This window comes from Sinocyclocheilus anshuiensis, unplaced genomic scaffold (assembly GCF_001515605.1).
Source record: "Sinocyclocheilus anshuiensis isolate Anshui unplaced genomic scaffold, SAMN03320099.WGS_v1.1 scaffold176, whole genome shotgun sequence".
In the NCBI taxonomy this organism is placed as follows: Eukaryota; Metazoa; Chordata; class Actinopteri; order Cypriniformes; family Cyprinidae; genus Sinocyclocheilus; species Sinocyclocheilus anshuiensis.
The window spans coordinates 794844-813313 of NW_015555723.1; the positions used below are offsets into that span (position 1 = coordinate 794844).

General features: G+C 36.0%; 1 protein-coding gene across 1 annotated transcript in view; it reads left to right on the forward strand.

Annotated features, from left to right (window-relative positions):
* The window catches only part of LOC107672542 (potassium channel subfamily T member 1-like), a 114374-nt gene that overhangs the window by 94773 nt on the left and 1131 nt on the right, over positions 1-18470 (forward strand). Inside the window, exons 17-31 of the mRNA XM_016465776.1 lie at positions 1647-1755; positions 2137-2286; positions 3274-3509; positions 4784-4997; positions 6483-6588; positions 7325-7497; positions 8530-8601; positions 8687-8821; positions 9000-9111; positions 9807-9908; positions 11269-11352; positions 11668-11796; positions 12060-12080; positions 13946-14237; positions 18268-18352. Of these exons, the coding sequence (XP_016321262.1) occupies positions 1647-1755; positions 2137-2286; positions 3274-3509; positions 4784-4997; positions 6483-6588; positions 7325-7497; positions 8530-8601; positions 8687-8821; positions 9000-9111; positions 9807-9908; positions 11269-11352; positions 11668-11796; positions 12060-12080; positions 13946-14237; positions 18268-18352 (2020 nt within the window). The remainder of the gene's footprint in view (positions 1-1646; positions 1756-2136; positions 2287-3273; positions 3510-4783; positions 4998-6482; positions 6589-7324; positions 7498-8529; positions 8602-8686; positions 8822-8999; positions 9112-9806; positions 9909-11268; positions 11353-11667; positions 11797-12059; positions 12081-13945; positions 14238-18267; positions 18353-18470) is intronic.

Consider the following 18470-nt stretch of genomic DNA (forward strand, 5'->3'; position numbering starts at 1 on the left):
CGGCAGTAAAAAGGGGCTGTCCTGGTGATGTCCTCATGCACCTCCGGGAAGAAAGGCACCGAGGAGGGGCGCTGAGAACCAGCGCGGACCACCCCGAGAACCAATCGTGCAACCTTGAGGGCTCGTTCCCTGAAGGAGGGAACGGAGACAACACGTCCCGTCGCCATGGCTGCTGTACCACCCCTGAGCGGACGGGTCACCGGCTCGGCTCCTCAGCGAAAAATCAAGGTTATTAAAGTTAACTAAAACAAACAAAAAATTTTCATTATTTGAAATAATATGCTGTAAACAGTAACTGAAATATAATATAAAAATTTTGTATTTCAGCTTGTTGCCAAGAGAAAAAAAAGTTTTTTAATTTTAAATAAGTTTAACTTGATATACTAAAATAACTAAATCTAAAACTAAATTAAAAAATGTATGTCAGCCTTTAAGCCGGAGACAGGCTGATGTCATCTCTTCTTGCTAGGCGCACAATACTGTTATCTTGGACCTCCCTTCAACCCCCCTCTATTTCAGTTTGGCTCAAAGATTTGGTCTTTTTTTTTAAACTTGAAAAAATTAAGTACAATATCAGAGGTAGGGGAGAATCTTTTTTTGAAAAATGCAACAATTTATCACATTCTTTAATGAATTACAAATCTTAGACGTGGATTGAGTGGCGGTATATATGTATACCCCTTATTTTATTATTATTATTATTATTATTATTAATTTGTTTTATGTATTTTTTGTATTTTGTGTTTTGTATTTTTTGTAAAAAAAAAAGAATTTTTTTTTTTATTTATTTTATTTTTTTCAGATGTCATTGTGTTCTAATTGGGGATTGCTTTGTTGGGACTGGGTAGGGTCGTATATTGTGGGTGGGGTGGTATAAAATGTAAAAATGCAATTTGCAACAATACAAATTCTATGGTAAAAAAAAAAAGAATAAAAACTATGTAGACAGTGTATATATAAAAAATACTACAAATGACATAAGCATATATTTTGTCACTAAACGAATAGTCCTGTTAACTCTGTCAAATGTTTTTCTGCATCTAAAATAAAAAAAATAATAATAATAAATTTTTTAAAATGTGTTCTCTTATATACTTGCAGTACATTAAAAGGATAATGTCTCTAATTTGAAGAGTGTCTGTCTGTAATGAAACCAATTTGAACTGAATGAATAAAATGACCGAATCATCTCTGGGTGTTAAAGCTGTTCTACTGAAGTTGATGTTATGTTGATTTGTGAAATGGAGTGGTAATGTTGGATTTATATTGGTTTCATAAGTTCTGAGATTAGGGCAGTTCACTGATGTTTTTTTTAGTTTCATAGTGTTTCCAAATTTCACAAGAATGACCGGTATCCTAGAAGTGTTTGTACAATTCAGCAGGGAGTCCATCTGTGCCTGGTGCTTTATAATTTGAGAGCTATTTTGTCGAAATTCATACATTTTTAAGGGAACATCAATATTTAATATGTGTTCATTTACTGTTATGATCCAGGGTGATTTGATAAGTATGAATATTTGGCCCAAGTCATAACAACCAGTGCATGTTGTTTATATTATATTATATTATATTATATTATATTATATTATATTATATTATATTATAATTCTCACATAGATGATGTGTCGGTATGTTTTGTTTGTTAGATCATGTGGTGTGTGAGGAGGAGTTCAAGTATGCCATGCTGGCCCTCAACTGTGTGTGTCCGGCCACCTCTACACTGGTCACACTCCTGGTGCACACATCTCGTGGACAGTCAGTACTGATGTCTTTCCTCTTTATTCTGACACTGATGTAAAAGAAGCATTTCCTGAAATGTTGTTTAATTTATTGAAGGATTTATTAAATAAATAGTGGCACCTCACGTAACCTTTCCAATTCTGTGATCCCTGACAAATAATAGTGTCACAAATAATTACTCAGAGCAGATTTGTGAGGAGAGCCGATCAATGCCGTTACACTTCCTGATTTCATTTGTCTGAGGAAGACTGACCCATGCAGTCTGAACTTGCTGAGATTGTTTTATAAAGAAAACTCTGAAATTATCCCACAATAATAGTAATATCACATTTGCTGAAACGAGGTTTGGAGTGTCATCTTTGTGCTGGTGTTTGAACTGTCTGCTTGGGGTTTTAGGGAGGGACAGATGTCTCCAGAACAGTGGCAGAGGACATATGGCCGCTGCTCGGGGAACGAAGTTTACCACATTCGATTGATGGACAGCAAGTTCTTTGGCGAATATGATGGGAAGAGTTTTACTTATGCCTCCTTCCATGCACATAAAAAGTGAGTGATTGTGGAACGTTTACTTTGAGCTGCACAATTAACTGTTGGGATGTATGTGAAGTGAACCGTTTGCATTTTATTAATGATATTTTTAAAACCACATTCCCTTTATACATTACTGTTCAGAAGTTTTGGGTGGGTAAGATTCTAATGTTTTTTAAGAAGTCTCTTAAGCTCACTAAGGCTGCATTTATTTGATAAAAATATAGTAAAAACTGTAATGTTGTGAAAAAGTATTAAAATTTTTAAATAATTGTTTTCTATATTTTAATATATTTTAAAATATAATTTTTTTCCTGTGATGGCAAAGGAATTTTCAGCATCATTACTCCAGTTTTCAGTGTCACATGATCCTTGAAATCATAATATGCAAATATATGATATGAAATCATATCATGTATTTGGTGCTCAGGAAAGATTTCTTATTACCAATGTTGAACACAGTTGTTCTGCTTAAAGTTTTTGTGGAAACTATGATGCTTTTTTTTTCAGAATTCTTTGATGAATAGAAAGTTCAAACGAACAGCATTTATTTGAAATAGAAATCTTTTGTAACAATGTAAAAGTCTTTACTGTCACTTTTGATCAATTTAATCCTTGCTTAATAGAAGTATAAATGTCTTAAAGAAATGTACTGACCCCATGCTTTTAAACAGTAGAGTATATATCATGTCATTTCAACTCTATTGGCCACTTTGCTCAGCATGTTATGGCTTAATCTCATTTGCATTATGATGGTCAATTGGTCACTTTATTACAATGTGTGCTTCATTTGCATCATAATGTTTTATTCACATGATCTATTACTGTATGCATTTCATTGGCTCTGTACTATACTCTGAAGAATGACAATAAAGTTGAATATAATATATTTAAGATCCTCAAAGCAGTATCAGAGTGTAGATCCTTCCAAATAAAGACCAGTTAGCACTGCTATGCTTTTCTCTCTTAAACACCAAGTTAAACTCACCAACATTTTTACCTTAGGTATGGTGTCTGCCTAATCGGCACCAAGAGAGAAGACAATAAAAGCATACTTCTGAACCCTGGCCCTCGCCACATCATGTCTGCCACAGACACCTGCTACTACATCAACATCACTAAAGAGGAGAACTCTGCCTTCATCTTCAAACAGGAGGAGAAGCACAGCAAAGGGCAGTCGGCCACTGGCGTGTATGATGCCCCCTCTCGTCTCCCGGTGCAGAGCATCATTGCAAGCATGGGTGAGGGAACATATAGCAATGTCTACCTGATAAAGTGATGTAACTAACAGGAATCTTCAAACTTGTAATCATCAGACGAATGAGTTTCTTGAAAGCTGCAGTGTGTAATTTCTGCGCCACTAGCAGCACCGAGCGGAAATCCCAAAATAATGACTGATTTAAACATTAGTGGTGTTGTTATTGTTACAAACAAATGAAGCACAAGTTTTAATTCGTTTACATCAGTGCAGCCGCAGGGTTGGTTTAATGCAGTTTCCATATGGATGCCATATGCCAGTTAGTGGTATGAGAGTAACATTCAGAAGCAGCATTGGCAGGGTGAATTTATCAAAATTTTGAAGAAGTTTTAAGTCATGCTCATGATAAAATATACTTTTTCATTGTTTTTCCTTTGTTGAAGTTGATCAGTCTACTTCATATGGTAAGTCTAAGCATGTGGTTTAGAGAGACAGTTAAATCATAAGACATCATTAGTGGATGTCTGTGTAAATGTCGACATTTACAGAAACCTCTCTCTCCCGTTCATTCCCGTTACTTTGAAGAGCTCTAAGGCTCAAGGCTTTTGTCCTGCAAGCTTTTTTACCTAAAAAATTAAGACTTGTTTTTTCAATTGGGCTTGGAAACTGCTCTTGCATGTGTAAAATATCCCTGGCTTACTCTCTAACATAATTAATTATATATAAGGAATTAGTCCATGACGTTTCTTCACTGATTTGTTTTCACAACTGCCCTTAACACAGCAGAGGAACAATCTTCTGCATAGCAGCAAAATTTCCCTTCAGAACATTTTCTTCCCTTCAGCATTTTTCAATTAAACCTCACGGTGCTTAAAGATTTTGTTTGCAAATCACTGATTTGAAATGTGCAAATCAGTCTTCGTTCATTAAAAGCAATAAATCAGGGTTGAGGTCAATTTCAGTGCGTTTTAAGAAATATTTTGCTATAATTAAACATTTATACCATCTACTGTATACACAGGCTAATTTTCCTAGTAATTTACACAAGTTTTTTCAGTTTATTCATTGCACTGTTGGAAATGAACTGGAACTGACCTAAATTCTGAGTCATCAAAAATTGTTCATAATGCAATATTTCTTTGACCACTTTCATTGCACTGTAAATAGCACAAAAGCAATTAACATTTCAGATCAGAAAACAGTTATAGATAGCTTGTTTCACCGGTGGACACATGAATTTCCTCATGCTGCACTTTCCCAACGTTTACCCGAAGAGGAAAGCCTCCACTCTCATGGCTCATTTTTGTTGTTTTACAGGAACTGTGGCCATTGACCTGCAGAACCCAGATCCCCCAGCTGACAGCAGTAAACTGGCCCTGCCCACAGAGAACGGAGCTGGGAGTCGTAGACCCAGCATTGCCCCTGTGCTGGAGATCGCCGATTCCTCTGCAATCCTGCCTTGTGATCTTCTCAATGACCCCTCAGAAGATGAGACCAACCAATCGGATGATGAAGGAGCACCAGCCTTAGAGTAAATAATGTTTTTAAAAGTACAAAATGGATGTGATTTCTCATGGGAAGCACAACAGAGTCGTTTGTCTTTGACTTTTTAAACAGCCAGCAAATGTGAAAGGCATGAGCCTTAAAGGAGACATAGTATGCCCCTTTTTACAATATGTAATATAAGTCTCTGGTGTCCCCAGAATGTGTCTGTGAAATTACACTGTTTTCGCTTGCGAAATCAAAATGATGGCGCTGTGGGTGAAAATTCACAGATTAAGGGGCGGTAATATTATAATGAGATCCCTTTGCGACGTCACTAGTGGAGCGAAATCAGACGTGCTCGTTTTTGCAGAGGCTTGCAGATAAATGCTTACCAAAACAAAGTGATTGGGTTAATCTTTTTCACGTTTCCTTGGTTGGTAGATGCACCGGGGACCTGATTATAGCACTTAAAACCTGGAAAAGTCAGATTTTCATGATATGTCACCTTTTAATTAAGAGGCTCGTTGTGGATAGCTGTGCTATTACTTTTCTAAGCAACCCATTTTTATTTTTGACTGGCAGACGATAAAATAATAAATAGAATATTAAAGTACAGAGCCAATAAACCCTATACACTTACACTGTTCAAAAGTTTGGGGTGGGTAAGATTTTTTAATGTTTTTAAAAGTTAAAGGTTTTCTAATTGAATGTATTTAAAATGTAATTTATTTCTTTGATGGCAAAGCTTAATATTTTCTTCAGTGTCACATGATCCTTCAGAAATCATTCTAATATGCTGATTTGCTCCTCAAGAAACATTTATTATTATCAATGTAAAAATGGTTGTGCTGCTTAATATTGTGGAAACTGTGATAAAACATTTTTTCCAGGATTCTTTAATGAAAATAAAATTACAAATGTTATAAATGTCTTTACTAACACTTTTGATCAATTTAATGCATCCTTGCTGAATAAACCTTTTTTTTTTTTTTAATCTTACCCACCTCTATGACTTCTAGTTATATTTTACTGTGCTCTCTCTCTAGTGTGATTGTTGAATTACATGTTATAGCTTTCAGGAAGACCAGATGAACCTTAAGCATATTAGTTGCTATCACCCATTCAGCGATCATGCTGCAGAATAATTACAGCGTTTGCTTATGTCAATCAGAGCCGGAGGAGACATGTGCACTCATCTCTCTCTCTCTCTCTCTCTCTCACACACACACACACACACACACACACACTCTTGATAAAGACTAAATCTCTTACAGAGCAGCACTGAGTCTTTCTCGCCGCAGGATTCTGTTCTGCTCCTGTATTTTCCAATGCTTCCTCTGGTGAGCAGAGTGAATTGGTGAAGATCCCTGCTGAATCTTCAGTGCTCTCACAGTGCCATCTACTGATCATTTACATGCAATGCTTTCAAAAATAAAGCATTTGTAGAACAAGTCAGTTAAGGGTTCATGTACTGTATATGCATTAAATTGAACCAGACTTGCTACATTTTATATCCTTCTGCTTTTTCAAGGTGGATTAGAGGCTATCCTCCAAACTCCCCTTACATTGGAAGCTCCCCAACTCTTTGTCACCTTTTGCAACAAAAGGCGCCGTTTTGTTGCCTACGACTTGACAAGGTGAGTGTATAACACTTAATTCACCTATTTTGTTTCCTACAACTTGACAAAGTGAGTGTATAATTTTTAATTCACTCTTAAATACTGATAGTGATTCAGCTTAATCCATTGGGATAGTTTGATGAAAGAGAAATTTTGATTTTTTTTACTGACTGATGTAATGGTAATGTATTTATATGGAATTTAAGAGTATAAAATAAATAATTAAATACATAATGCATTTTAGCAATAAATACATAAAAGTACAAAGAAATGTGTATCGTCATATTTCAGGTCACTTTTCATTTTACATAAATACATTTCACACACTGTTTCTTTGAACTCACTGTTCATTATGCTTATATTTACTGAATGCATGATGACTTCATGATGTTTTCAATGTCATGATAAATTGATGTTGTCCATTGTTATATTATATTATATTATATTTCTTGAGGTTTTTCATTTTATGTAAATAAATAAATATAATATAATACAAATAAGTAAACATACATATTCCATGCATTATTTATTTATGATTTAATTTCCTTGTGCCTTTATTTATTGCAACATTCTACGATGTATTTAAGAATTTCATCTTATATATATATATATGTGTGTGTGTGTGTGTGTGTGTGTGTACACATATCAGCTCTAAATGTATGTATGTATGTATGAAGGCATTATATCTTCACACATTTAGAGCTGATATCATTTATTTCAGTCCATTAAATGTTTTACTTGTTTTTATGTGCAGGGTTGTCGGCACAATAGCTTTGAAGACGCCAAGGCATACGGTTTCAAAAACAAGTTGATTATCGTTTCTGCTGAAACTGCAGGAAATGGCCTGTACAACTTCATAGTGCCACTGCGTGCCTATTACCGACCCCGGAAGGAGCTGAATCCCATTGTGCTGCTGTTGGATAATCCGTGAGCGAGCTGCCTCATCAGTTTTCACCGCATGTTACTGCTCATAGTGATGACTTTAGACTTCGAAAGTCACTCAAAAGCAGTGCTTAACCTGACTTTACTACTTAAAAATACTTCCATGCATATCTGCATAAAAACAAATCTCTTTATTGACTGTTCACACTCTGTCATGCATTAGATTGAAATCGTTATGTATTATCTTGCTCTCTAATGCTAAACGCTTTCAAAAGTGTTGTTCATTATGCTCCACATATATATCAGCTCTAAATGTATGTATGTATGTATGAAGGCATTATATCTTCACACATTTAGAGCTGATATCATTTATTTCAGTCCATTAAATGTTTTACTTGTTTTTATGTGCAGGGTTGTCGGCACAATAGCTTTGAAGACGCCAAGGCATACGGTTTCAAAAACAAGTTGATTATCGTTTCTGCTGAAACTGCAGGAAATGGCCTGTACAACTTCATAGTGCCACTGCGTGCCTATTACCGACCCCGGAAGGAGCTGAATCCCATTGTGCTGCTGTTGGATAATCCGTGAGCGAGCTGCCTCATCAGTTTTCACCGCATGTTACTGCTCATAGTGATGACTTTAGACTTCGAAAGTCACTCAAAAGCAGTGCTTAACCTGACTTTACTACTTAAAAATACTTCCATGCATATCTGCATAAAAACAAATCTCTTTATTGACTGTTCACACTCTGTCATGCATTAGATTGAAATCGTTATGTATTATCTTGCTCTCTAATGCTAAACGCTTTCAAAAGTGTTGTTCATTATGCTCCACATATTCTTCCTTTCAGTAATGCAAAATAGTGTACACAATTGCCATTACATTGTAGATTCCATGGCAACTCTGAGATGTGTCAAAAGCCTTTTTGCAATTACCTGCTTATGCATTTAGCACAAGCTTTTACCCTGAGAATACATTTTTATAAGGTTGTTTGCCAGTCCCAAACCTTTAAGAACTTTAAAACTGCAGCTGTGAGTGGATTAGCATTGTCAAACTGCTCTTCCCCTCCATTTCCAGGCCTGATAATCATTTTCTTGAAGCCATCTGCTGTTTCCCTATGGTCTACTATATGGCTGGTACCATTGACAAGTAGGTTTTTTAAACATTTCAGTATACATACAAAACCGGTTTTAGTCCAGTCTGAACGGTCGATTTGTGCTGGTTTCTGTCATAGTTTGGATAACCTGCTGCAGTGTGGCATCATCTACGCTGATAACCTGGTGGTGGTGGATAAGGAGAGCACTATGAGTGCAGAGGAAGACTACATGGCAGATGCTAAAACCATAGTCAATGTGCAGACCATGTTCAGGTACGTTTTATGCTCAAACATTAATAACTTCAGCTAATTGGTTGTGTTTGTCTTCAAGCTGATGTCTTTCTCTACATTAGCTGAAAATGGCATTGGATACTAATTACTTTGTTGGCTAAGTTTTTCCCGCAAAACTTCATTTTCATCTTTGTTCTCCTGTTACTGTGTCCTCTACTAGGTTGTTTCCTAGTCTCAGCATAATCACTGAGCTAACCCATCCTTCTAATATGAGATTCATGCAGTTTCGTGCCAAAGACTGCTACTCCCTGGCTCTCTCCAAGCTCGAAAAGGTGTCATATCTAAACAACCACACCATTTGACTTACATCGGGGTCCAAAAGTCTGTTTCTGTTTTGAATTTTTAGAATTGATGCTTTTCAGTTATTGCAAATTTATATTGTCAGTAACAGTGTGTGTGAAAAGTTGAATACAAAATTAACATGAATTTTGAATTCGAGTTGCATGAACTCCACGAGTTTGTGTAAAACCATATGTCACATGATTTAGAAATAGTTCAGAAATAATAAGAAATGATCTAAATTATTTATTGGTCATTTCTTTGTTTTACATTTTTCAAAATCCTAAAAACTTTTTTTTATTTCCAGGTTTAAAATAGATTCTGAGTCCCAGATTGTCAGTGTGATCCCAGACTTTAGGACTCCAATAATGATTTATAATTTTTCTTCCTTGCAAGTTGACAATTTAACTACTCTAACCAGGCCTAACATTAACATAATGCATTTCAGACTTTTCTCTGATATGAAATAACTTTGCTTGAATGCTACACATTTATTATGACGTGGTCCATTGGAATGTTTCTGAGTAAATATGATGCATTTGTGGTGATTGCATGCTTCAAATGGCTGAAACTACTGAAACTACGATAATGCTGTATCACAAATTGCCAGATGGTCTGAAAATCTCAAATCATCAGCAGTGGAAAGAGCCATCAATCTTTTGTCTTGATCTTTTTCCCTTTTCTCCAGATAGAGAGAGATAAGGGCTCTAATCTGGCATTCATGTTCCGCCTCCCATTCGCTGCAGGCAGAGTGTTCAGTATTAGTATGCTGGATACTCTTCTTTACCAGGTGGGTAATAGATCAGATGCAACTTCTGCTAATTCTATGTAAAAGTCTTGCACCACCTTGTGGCACTCTAATATCTATGAATATATATATATATATATATATATTATTTACACTACTGTTCAAAAATTTTGGGGTTAGTACGTTTTTATTTTTAAAGAATTTAATGCTTTTTTTTTTAAGCAAGGACAAATTAAATTGATCAAAAGTGACAATAAAAACATTTATAATGTTACAAAAGATTTCTATTTCAAATAAATGCTGTTCTTCTAAAATTTCTATTCTTCAAATCATTCATCAAATTTCATAGTTTGCAGCATAACAGTTTTAGCATTTATAATAATAATAAAAATGTTTCTTGAGCAGCAAATCAGCATATTAAAATGATTTCTGAAGGATCACGTGACACTGAAGACTGGAGTAATGATGCTGAAAATTCTTTGCCTTCACATGAATAAATGACATTTTACAATATATGACAACAGAAAAAGTTACTTTAAATTGTAATAATATGTCACAATATTACTGTTTTTACAGTATTTTGATCAAATAAATACAGCCTTGGTGGGAATAAGAAACCTCTTTCAAAAACAGTAAAAAAAAAAAAAGTCTTATCAACCCCAAACTTGTGAACAGTAGTGTATTTATGTATGTATATATATGGAATGTTTATTCTTTTAAATATGAAGTCAGGGGTCTTCAAAAGGAGGGCTGCTAATTATGGAATATTACAGTATTTGTCAAACAAAAACATTAAGTTAAATTCAGCCAGTGTTAAAGATAAGAAACTTAAGTTCAGATGAATGTGTCACTGTCCCTCCCACATTAAAACGTATGAAGTAAAATTAAAATGTATAATTAATGTACAAGTACACGACTCTGTATATCGATAATGATTATCTTAAAAGCCTTGCAATGTAAGCAACATCATAGCAAAGTATATGAATTCATTAATATAGTACTATATGCATGTTATGACCATAAAGTGAAAACCACTGTATAGGAAACATAACTTGATGAGCTGTCAGTCATACAGCTTTGTCTAGGTCTTGCCAGGAAATATAATATAATGAATAAATGTAATAAATAGAGATATATTATGTATAACATTATAAAAAGTGTGTTTTGCTTTTGTATCTCCACACATTTGATGCTCAAAACCAAAGGCAGATTTTCACCTTTCTGTGAGGTAGATAGGAACAGAGAACCTTGAGTGGCATTTGCAGAAGGTTGTGATCCTGCTGTGCTCCCCTCAGGCACTGAGTCTCTGTGGAGTCTTTATTGATAGTGTGAGGTCTGGAGATCATCTGTGTGCTTTCTGGGGACTGTTTCTGTGTTTATATCGTTTCTGTTTATCCTCTAGTCTTTTGTGAAGGACTATATGATTCTCATTGCAAGACTCCTGCTGGGTCTAGACACCACCCCGGGCTCTGGCTACCTCTGTGCTGTAAGTATAATCGCAAACAAAAACGCACCCACACACCCTCAGCAGCCAGTACGTCTGGCATCATTGCGTGCCATTGTTTGCATAGATTATGCAAGCCATTGTTTCAGTTAAAATGCATAAAGCTGGTTATTTGACCTTGTCCACCCACAAATCTGCTGGTGCTGACAGCAGTGTTGAATTGAGACATACGGTGTAAAAATATCATCACGTGCTTCAAAGGCAGAGTTATATGTGGTATTTATTTAATTTAGTTTAGTTTAGTAAAATATGGCCTGGATGTTTCTCAATGAGCTTCACCCTTCACTTTTGAAACAGATGAAGGTAACGGAAGAGGACCTATGGATCCGGACGTACGGAAGACTGTTCCAGAAGCTGTGTTCATCCAGTGCAGAAATTCCCATTGGGATATACCGCACTGAATCTCACATGTTCTCTTCATCAGAGGTAAAATGAGATTAAGAGGGAGAGATTAGAGATATCAGACACGGCTGAATTCGCTCATCCAGCTCCAGATGCTTGCGCAGCAGATACGATCTATCACTGTGCCTTTACTTAATCTCGTGCAGTGTTGAAGATTTACAGCTTTATTTTGGTCTATATCATGGCTTTGCTGGCTGCCTTATTAGCTGTGTTGTGACTTGAAGCTTATGCAGTCCTTGTGCTAATCATTTCTCATTTTGATCATTCACATCTATTGCTTTTTCCAGTTTAAGGAGGTTTGCAAACAGGTAAGAATACAGACTTCACTCCATTTCTCAACTACATCCACTACATATGTTAATAGCATTATGCTGTGTTTCGGCTGTTTGTTGTCTTTCCAACATCCATTACTTTCACTCACTCATTATATGCTACTGGTGATCTGTATAATTTGCTAATAAATACTTATTTTGTAATGTAAGTGGGTTTATTTAAGAGTGAATTGTCATTTTTCATTCAAAAACGTTTTACTACCGAAGAATAACTTTCTGATGCTAAGGGCCCCCAAATATGAGGATTCCTTTCTAAAATATAAAGACAGCGTATATTCTTATTTGTAAATATCCATTTATACTCTGTGAGAAAGAAAATACATAATTAAATAATTTGAATTTATTACAGCTGTACTACAGCTAAATCAAACATTTAAAAAAAATATATTAAAATGTTTTTAATAATAATTATTAATAATTGAAAAATATTTATTTTTAAGCAAAGCTATTTTATTCTATGTCATCATATGGACTTACACTACCTTAAAAAAGTTTGTTGTTGGTAAGATTTGTTAATTTTTTGTCTGTTAGTAAAATTGCAATTTAAAACAAATGTTTTCTATTTTAATATTTCGGTGATGTAAAGCTGAATTTTCAGCAGCCATTACTCCAGTCTTCAGTGTCACGTGATCATTCATAAGCATTCTAATGTGCTAATTTGGTGCTCAAGAAAAACCTATTATTATCAATTTAGAAAACAGTTGTGCTGCTTAAAGTGCCCCATTATGCTATTTTTAAGGTTCCTAATATTGTTTTTGGAGTCTCCTACATTAGGTTTACATGCAAGGTCAAAAAATGATTTTGTTTTCTCAAAATATGCATTTAATATCACCTTATTTTCCAATGATTCTCAAAGGATTCGTTCGAAGCAGTTCTAAGATTCAGTCTCTCTAAGCCCCTCCTTTCCGTGAGCCTACTCTGCTCTGATTGGTCAGAAGGCCCAGTCTGTTGTGATTGGTCTACCACACACAGCTCGTGTCAGAAAGAATACGCCCATTGCCATAGTTCCGTATTGAACGCTCTATAAAAAAATATAAAATTATATTATTTATCATACTTACAGCTTGTGATTCAGTGGAGCCAGCTGGTCCAAATAAACTGAGAACTGAGCCATCTTTCAAGAGCAAGGGTTCTGTGAATCCCACATTAAACTCTCCAAGATTAGAGAAGCAGTCGTCAGTAAAATGATGTGTCTGAGGGCGGGGTCAAGTTGTTGGCGGCCGGCCAACGTAGAACATGGGTGGGTATTATGTTGTGGGATTCGAATTACTGACTACTCGTTTAGGCTGTTCAGAGTCGATTCTTTCTTTTGGGAGACGATAACTTTATTTATTGTGCACTTTCGGCTTTACAATTTTGCAGATCATTTACATTCACATACAGCTACATTACACACTGCATGAAAGGCAATACTTAAAATGGCATAATAGGGGCACTTTAATATTTTTTTCAGGGTTCTTTGGTGAATAGAAAGTTCAAAAGAACAGCATTTATTTGAAATAGAAATCGTTTCTAACATTAGAAATGTCTTTACTGTCACTTTAGATCAATTGAATGTATCCTTGATGAATAAAAGTATGAATTTCTTTATAAAAAATAAATCTTACTGACCCCAAACTTTAGAAGTGTGCCTTAAACTTAGACAAGGCTAATGACATCCTGTCAGCAGGTGAATTAGAGTCAGCTAAAAAATATATGTGTAATTACTTAGTGCTATTTTCCAGAGTAAAGATGTTCAACTGCTAATAAACTGGTACAAAAAAAAAAGTACAACATAATGACTTCAGCCATCAGACAATGAACCTGTTAACCTGTTGACAACCTGTTTCCATGCTGAGCAGTCTCAGGTGTCTGTGGAGGACTGTGAGGACCCGCGGGACCGCAGGGAATCCTGGAAAGAGAAAACCGCCCACAGAAACTCCACAGGGAGCGACCAATCAGAGCACCCACTCCTGCGGAAGAAGAGCATGCAGTGGGCGAGACGGCTGAGCAGAAAAAGCACCAAACCGCCCAGTCGAGTTGAACGCATCAATCAACAGCGCCTAAACCTGTACCGGCGCTCAGAGAGACAGGAGCTGTCAGAGCTGGTGAAGAACCGCATGAAGCACTTAGGGCTGCCCACTGTGGGATACGGTGAGTTTGACAAGGCGAAGTGAGTATTTCTGTTTGTGCCTTCGAAAATACTGAAGGTTCAGAACCCCTTACCTTAATGTATTTTTGATATAGTGCGTTATAAATGCTTGAGATCTGTTTTCAGTGTTTCTCTTTGTAAATCATATAATGGTGTCCCCTTGTGTCCCCTGCATTAATCATCATTCTCCTGAAACATTCTTTTTAAAAGATGACAGGAAAATGCCAGATTAAAGAGAAACAAAATATAGATTACATGCCTTCATGTAAATCATTGCATAAAGGGGTATTTTATCTATAGGACAAATATTTGTTTTTCCAAGATATGCACTGGGGTTCAAAGGTCTGAGGCCACTAGTAAAAAAAAATGGTTATATTATGCATTATTTTCTAATTCTAAACCATTTTAGATCCAAATGATCAGGTTCTCCAGTATGATTTGAGATGATCCGAAGAGCGTCTTGAATTTCAATGGAAGCACAACATCTGACCTTCTGTACAAAGCATCACATAATTACAAATTTACTTCATATGATTAGTGAATTAGTTTTACGTAATTAATAGTAATTAATTTAACGATTTCCCAAAAGGTATTTCAAGAGATAAATAATAATAATAAAAAAAGATTTCTTAGTAGTCTCAAGCCTTTGGACCTCACTGTATATTGTAGATGTTCTTCTGAAGAAATATTTCCTTTATTATAGCAGGTGAGTTTTATAGTGTCATAATGAATAATTTATTGTTTAAGGATCAGAGCTCATTATCAACTTGTGTTTTGTGTGCTCTGCATTGTCTTTCATTCTGTATTCACCTTCCTAGAAACTTTACTCCCTTTCTATCCTCCATGTTGCAAAAAATCATTCTCTAATTTTTCACTTGTCAACCCTGAGAAATACTATTGAACACTAAAATTGAAGTGTATTTTTTCATATTAAAACTACTTCTTTTGCAGAAATTTACACACTTTACCTTTCAAATCAGATGTAAACCATGAGATGATAGTAATGACATTTCATGTAACTATAACGAATATAAACATTAGCAGTCATAATAGTATGAATTATTATTCATGATATTTTAAGAATGTGTTTTTTTGCATGGTGAATTTTTCTTGATCTTTCTCTTTAAAAAAGTGTTGCTTTCTCTGCTGCTTGCTTGACCTTTTCTTTCTTATCTCTTTCTACATTGGTCTTTTCCCCGCACGCTGTAGAGGACGTAGCTAATTTAACTGCAAGTGATGTGATGAACCGAGTAAATCTAGGATATTTGCAAGGTAAATCTACCCAACAACATTGTTCCTGTAGTATAGGATTGTTCCAGTGGATCTGGAACCTGATGTTCTGGAGACTGAAGTAAACAGGAAACTCCACTCAATTTGCTCAGTTTGTCCGGGGGCATTGATTAGAACAGCAACAGCAGTCTGTATTTAATAGGATAAGCACTGAAAGTCTAATGAAAATGCTTTGTGGCAATTGAAAGGACTAGTTCACCCAAAAATGAAAATTTCCTGAAAATGTACTCATTCTCAGGCCATCACTCGCTCACCAGTGGATCCTCTGCAGTGAATGGGTGCCGTCAGAATGAGAGTCCAAACAGCTGATAACGTCCATCAGTTAATGTCTTGTGAAGCGAAAAGCTTCCTGCTAAAATATGAGTCCTCTATCCATAATATTGCTTTCTCCAGTGAAAGTCATCTCGTCTAATTCAGGAAATAAACATGCACAGATCAAACACTGTTTAAAAGTGAAAACAGTCCAGAACAGTTCTAAACAAATATGTTGGTTTGTTTTATTATAAGAGGACAACAGGGGATGGACTTCACTGGAGGAAGTGTTATTATGGATTAGGGACTAATATTTTGGCCAGAAGTGACGGTGTAAAATGTCGTGATGATGGATTTCTTCAAATCTGTTCTGATGAAAAAAACTCATTTATATCTTGGATGGCCTGAGGGTGAGTACGTTTTCAGGAAATTTTCATTTTTGGGTGAACTATTCCTTTAATAGGCCTTTATTTATTTTCTTTTAGATTCAAAATTCAGTTTTTTTTTTTAATTCTTACATTTTCCTGGCTGACAGTTTCTTGCTAAAGCTACATGCAAATGTCTGAAGACTGCTGCCTACAGTTCTCCTTTTTGTACATTTTTTTCCAGATGACATCATCAGTAGGCTAGTCTGTGCCCCATGAGCCTTCCTCTTATCTTATTAAAAACAGACCGCAGGAAACTGCTGGCCATTGGCATTATAATGACACTGGACAAAACGAGTATGATTTAGAAACCTAGTGCTTATCTGTAAAGCCAACTGATTTCATTATAATCGAATTTGCATTTGTGTATAATTCATTATTACACAGCTCACTGGAATACTTGATTCTGGCTAGTCAATTGCAGCATTCTCCAGTCTTATATAATGATCACTAAGCTATTTAACTTATTGTTGTCCCAGCTGTTTCAACTCAAATAAATTTTTTGAAATAGCTGTGTAATAAGCAGTATAATGCACAGTCAGCTAGTCATTATTGTAATATAAAACCTTCAGCTTTTTGTCACCATCCTGATCACCCTGTCAGGATTTGTTTAGCAATGATGACTGTACCTCATTCCGTACTTATACTGTACATAAATGCAAAAGGTAAAGCAAAGGTATAGCATTTTTTATGACTTAAATGCAATTATGGATAAAGTGTACAAGTTCTTTCTGCATAGACTATGTGTGGGTGTCATATACAATATATGCAGACTTTGTATTTTTTTTACATGGCAAGTAGCCACATTTTTTAAGTGAATGCAGTATTTATTCAATATTGTTATTTATTATTTATTCAATAATATGTTTTTTGCAGTTTAGGTGCAGTATCACACCTAACATTTTGTCTCATTATGGTTGCAAAAACATGCTCCTGATCAACAATGTCACTTGACAGCAGTGCTGACCTGTTTCTGAAATAATGAAGTCTGATTTTATAGTTAAATTAGTGATGTAGTTGTCTTTTTCTCCTCTGGTACGAACTGAAGAGGGTACTTACATGACAGAGGGTACTGCAGGTACTCACTGGCATCTGAGCATTGATATAAGACATGATGAGTGAGGGCTTTTGATTCCAGGATGTTTGGACAGAGTGGAGTAGAAAGCATTCAGTCTTTGTCGGAAGGGTCCATCTAGCACAGGTATTTAGGCGTACACTTATAAGTCTGCTTGTACTGATTTGCAGCACTGTTTCTCAGCTTTTCATTCTTATTAATGGGGTGATACTGGGAGAAGTATTTGGGTTTCCCATTGGTGTAATTGGTTAATTAGCGTTTGGCTATTGACTCCTCCCAATCCCGCACTACTAATGTTTTTTGCTTCACTCTGATTGGTCAAGCCTTGGCTTGGTGGGCCTGACAGATCCTTTAAGCATGCTTATATCTGTGTGTCGGTCTTACTGTTTGCTGACTTGGGGCTGTATGTTGGCATGGCAATGATCAACGTTCAGTGGTCAGCTGTGATTATGATGCAGTAGACGGATGGATGGATTGAGAGACTGAATGCGTGGGTGGATGCGGACCCTGTCTGCATGCGTCCGCGCATGGGGAGCGCTTGCGGTTGCATGGGCATTCCGTAAATGCAGCCATGCCCTGTCAGTAACGGTTAGCCCTTCTCTCTCTTTTACCTGGCCTGGCATTATAAGTGGCTCAAACAGGTGGGTTTGGAGAAGCAGAGGCACTTTGTCCCAGTCTTGAGTCCCTTATTCACAGACCTGCAAAGGTTCACACTTCTCAGTCATTTACAAGCAGGTAAAATACAACAAAGCCTCAGAAACCCAGCCAACAAAATCCTAACACAGTGGGTACACAACAACTGCCTCCCTTGTTTTTTTACATTTTTTTGGCTATTCTGACTTAGTCAACAGCATAGTCTTATTATCTGTAGTAGGAACAGAGATAAATGTTATGGATAACGTCTCAGAACTTTGTCACACAAATGTTTTGGATTATTAAGAACTGATACAGGTTAAATACAATAGTGACTGTATTTTGTTTCTCTTGCAGATGAAATGAATGATAATCAGAACACGTTATCATATGTGCTGATAAACCCTCCTCCGGACACCATTCTAGAGCTCAATGATATTGTGTAAGTGGCATATATTAAAATTATAGTGTGCCGTTTTGTATGTTAATATACAGTTTTCCCAGTTAAATGTGACAAAAAAACATTTGATAGATTGACTGGTTTCACTTTATTTTGATGG